Source organism: Alexandromys fortis, unplaced genomic scaffold (genome assembly GCF_014885135.2).
Source record: "Alexandromys fortis isolate MF-2015 unplaced genomic scaffold, M_Fortis_MF-2015_v1.1 scaffold_3, whole genome shotgun sequence".
Classification (NCBI taxonomy): Eukaryota; Metazoa; Chordata; class Mammalia; order Rodentia; family Cricetidae; genus Alexandromys; species Alexandromys fortis.
In genome coordinates, this window is record NW_026067909.1 from 9298760 (window position 1) to 9302507 (window position 3748).

The window sequence follows — 3748 nt, forward strand, 5'->3', positions numbered from 1 at the left end:
TGCCTGTGTGTGATGGAGGTGCTGCTAGGTGTCTCCTAAATAGCAGAAACCAAGATCCTGGAATGGTCCCTGCCCCTGGGTCTGGGCCCTCTTCACAATGCAGGGGCTAGGCTACTGCTCCTTCTGCTGTGTCCTTAGGAACCCTGGACCAGTCATCCGTGCCATGCTAGGCCTCCAGGGAACCCCTTGTCCCATCAGCCTGGACTTCTGGATTTCTTGAAGCTACTGTCCTGGCTCTTCTCCAAGTAGTCTTTGTGACCACGAGCTTTTCGAATGTGGTGCAGCTCACCCACTGCAGGAAACATAGAGCATGCGCTGGATTTTGGTTTGGTTTGTTTGGGTTTGTTTTGGTTTAGTTTTTCGAGACAGGGTTTCTTTGTAGCTTTGGTGCCTGTCCTGGAACTAGCTCTTGTAGACCAGGCTGGCCTCGAACTCACAGAGATCAGCCTGCCTCTGCCTCCCCAGTGCTGGGATTAAAGGCGTGTGCCACCACAGCCCGGCTCACGAACTGGATTTTTGAAGAGTTGGTGTTCTAGTTTCAGTTCTGGGGCTATGACAGATACCCTGACAGAAAGCAACTTAGAGAAAAAAAAAAGTTTATTTGCTTACAATTCCCAAGTTTCCAGCATCGTTTCAGAAATGTAAAGGCAGGAACTCACAAGCAGTTAGTTCACGTCGCATCAGCACTCAGAAGCAGAGAGAGAACTGCATCTTTGCCGGCTTACCTACCTGCTTGCTCTCTGCCAGCTTTCTTGTCTCTTAGGCTCTCCAGACACCCCTGCTTAGGGAATTGTGCTCTCCACAGTGGACCCGACCATACTACATCAATTAACAAACTAGACAGACCCTCCTAGGCAGGCCCACAGGCCAGCCTGATCTAGAAAATTCCTCACTATGAATTTCTTTCCAGACGACTCCAGGTTGTGTCAAATTGACAGTCAAAACTAATAACACAGGCTGGAGAGATGGCTCAGCGGTTAAGAGCACCGACTGCTCTTCCAGAGGACCCTAGTTCAAATCCCAGTATCGATGTGGTGGCTCACAACTGTCTGTAACTTCAGTTCCAGGGGACCTGACACCCATGGCCAAACATCAATGCAATAAAATAAATTACTTTCTTTTTTTAATTTATTTGACTTTATTTTATGTGTATTGGTGTGAAGGTATCAGATCCTCTGGAGCTGGAGTTACAGACAGTTGTGAGCTGCCATGTGGGCCCCGGGACTTGAACCCTGCTCCTCTGAGAGAGCAGCCAGTGCTCTTCACGATTTAGCCATCTCTCCAGCCCCNTTCACTTGCACTATATGCTGTCTACACAGTCTAGAGACACAAACATAGCTACATACAGGACACCAAACACAGAGTGTCACGCGTGCACAAACACGGGGCTGTACAATATCCCAGGTGTTTTCTGGGCAGGAAGAGCTTCAGTCCCACACACACCTTTTTGCCCCATTACTCCCACAGCGAGAACACTCACCTTCACAGAGAAGACATAGGCAAGGAAACCCAGGCAACAGCAGTTCATAAACACAGTGTTAAATAGGGACCAGGTCACACAATCCTTTGGAGCATCGCTGCTGCTGATGTTGACCACGGTGGACCTGGGTCTGGAGTACATGTCTTGTGTTTAAAGGACACTCTTGTTTGAAGGAAGTTAGAAGTTCCTGTAGATAGTGGAGTTCTGGGTGGTTATATATAACCATTTGGGGAGCGAGGTCCGGAGGCTGCGGGTGGGCTCAATAGCCTCTTTAAAGTTCTACTTTCTCGGGGCCCGCCCCGCCCCTCCCTGCCTGGCGGTACTTGCTTCTTGGCCAAGGGCCTTGCCTCAATTTTGGCTGCGGGGGCTGTGAAACTCCTGAGATCCAGAAACAGTCGGGCGCGGGCGGAGCGGCTGGGCTGTGTAGCTGCGCCGTGGCCACACGGGCGTGGTGCCGCCTGCATTGCTGCAGGGATGGCGGGACCGGCCACATTCCTCTCAAGGAGATGCCGGCCATACAGCTGGACACGCAGCACATGGGAACAGATGTTGTCATTGTGAAAAATGGAAGAAGAATCTGTGGCACCGGAGGTTGTTTAGCCAGTGCACCTTTACATCAGAACAAAAGCTACTTTGATTTCAAAATCCAGTCTACTGGAATCTGGGGTATAGGTGTTGCAACTCGGAAAGTGAACTTGAACCAGATTACTCTCGGCCGAGACATGCATAGTGTGGTGATGAGAAACGATGGAGCCCTGTACCACAACAACGAAGAAAAGAGCAGGCTGCCAGCCAACAGCCTTCCTCAGGAGGGCGATGTAGTGAGTATCACATATGACCATGTAGAATTAAATGTGTATTTGAATGGGAAAAACATGCACTGTCCAGCATCAGGTATACAAGGGACAGTACATCCAGTTGTGTATGTTGGTGACAGTGCAATTCTGGATTGCCAGTGCAGTGAATTTTATCATACTCCTCCACCAGGTTTTGAAAAAATATTATTTGAGCAGCAGATCTTCTGAATGTGTTTGTTTCCAAAACTGGCGCTTCTGCACAGCCACACAGCGCTTGCCACTTAATAAAGCTCTCCCTGACCTAGAGAGGGGACTCATCCTGAAAATCGCTCCTTCTTACTGTTGTCTGAGGAATCCAGTCTTCATTATACCAAGCTGAAGTTTGATTTGCAGTATCTAGGCATTGTGAAATCAACATTTGGGGCCACTTATTTAATCTTATTTAAACTAATAAATCATGGGTTTGATTAACAGTATTACATGGTAACATGTATATAAATATCTAAAGGGAATTTTTCTTATATAAAGTATTTGTTTGACAGTAAAAAAAAATGTTCTGCTTTCTCAGAAATTTCTGCTCCTGTTTTCTGTAAACCAATGAGCTACCTGGAGGTGGGATGTGGAAACAGATGATGGAGTGGTACGCTAGGATAGGGTTCTAGAAAGGAAAAGGTCAGGAAAACGAACCTCTTGTATTAGAACCCGAGTCAGGACTGGGCTCTCCACCTCCCTGCTTAGAATAAAAGTACTGATGCTTTCTGCAGGCCTGGGAGTCTCCCCAGCCCAGGCCAGCAGCAGCCATTTTCCTAGCCAGGGCACTGCAGCCCTCTACCGTGCCTTCCCCAGCGCCCCCAAAGCTTGTCTCCCACTGCAGGAGCCTTCTCTGCAGAAATCCATGCCCTTTTACTGGCTGACATGTTTTGGACCAGGGCTGAAGAGAGCTACAGATCGCTGTCATCCTTCTTGTCCAAAGCCAAAGGGCAATGTGGTGCCTCTCAGGCCAAGGCTCTGCTCACAGGCTGAAGAGGAGCCACGTGGGGAGACTAGACAGTTTATTCCAGGCACAGGGCATCCTTGCAGTGCGAGACTAACGTATTTATGTGATCCCACCGTTCCTTCTTATCTTTTATCGTTTTATTAGAAGACTCTGGAGTTTGGGGGTGAGCTGGGTGGGTCTGGACCACACCCAGCAGAGCCACAGGAGGTGCAATGTGAAGTTAGCCAAGGCCTTCCTGAAATTGCAGTCTTTTCTTCTTGCCTCAGCACATCTTCACGGAAAGATGGGGAAATCGGATCAGGGGGAGGTAAGCGGGTGCCTGTGTGTGATGGAGGTGCTGCTAGGTGTCTCCTAAATAGCAGAAACCAAGATCCTGGAATGGTCCCTGCCCCTGGGTCTGGGCCCTCTTCACAATGCAGGGGCTAGGCTACTGCTCCTTCTGCTGTGTCCTTAGGAACCCTGGACCAGTCATCC

At 49.2% G+C, this 3748-nt stretch overlaps 2 protein-coding genes across 2 annotated transcripts in view; one reads left to right on the plus strand and one right to left on the minus strand.

Moving 5' to 3' along the window:
* Positions 1–1881, minus strand: part of LOC126498802 (interferon-induced transmembrane protein 2-like) — an 8822-nt gene extending 6941 nt beyond the window's left edge. The window contains exon 1 of the mRNA XM_050137709.1: positions 1481–1881. Within this exon, the coding sequence (XP_049993666.1) occupies positions 1481–1621 (141 nt within the window). The 5' untranslated portion in view covers positions 1622–1881. The remainder of the gene's footprint in view (positions 1–1480) is intronic.
* Positions 1759–2551, plus strand: LOC126498632 (SPRY domain-containing protein 7-like; the record flags this gene model as incomplete). Its single annotated transcript, XM_050137436.1, has 1 exon — positions 1759–2551. A coding segment is annotated over one exon (747 nt), but the record flags the coding sequence as incomplete, so codon positions are not given.
* Between the last annotated feature and the right edge of the window lie 1197 nt (positions 2552–3748).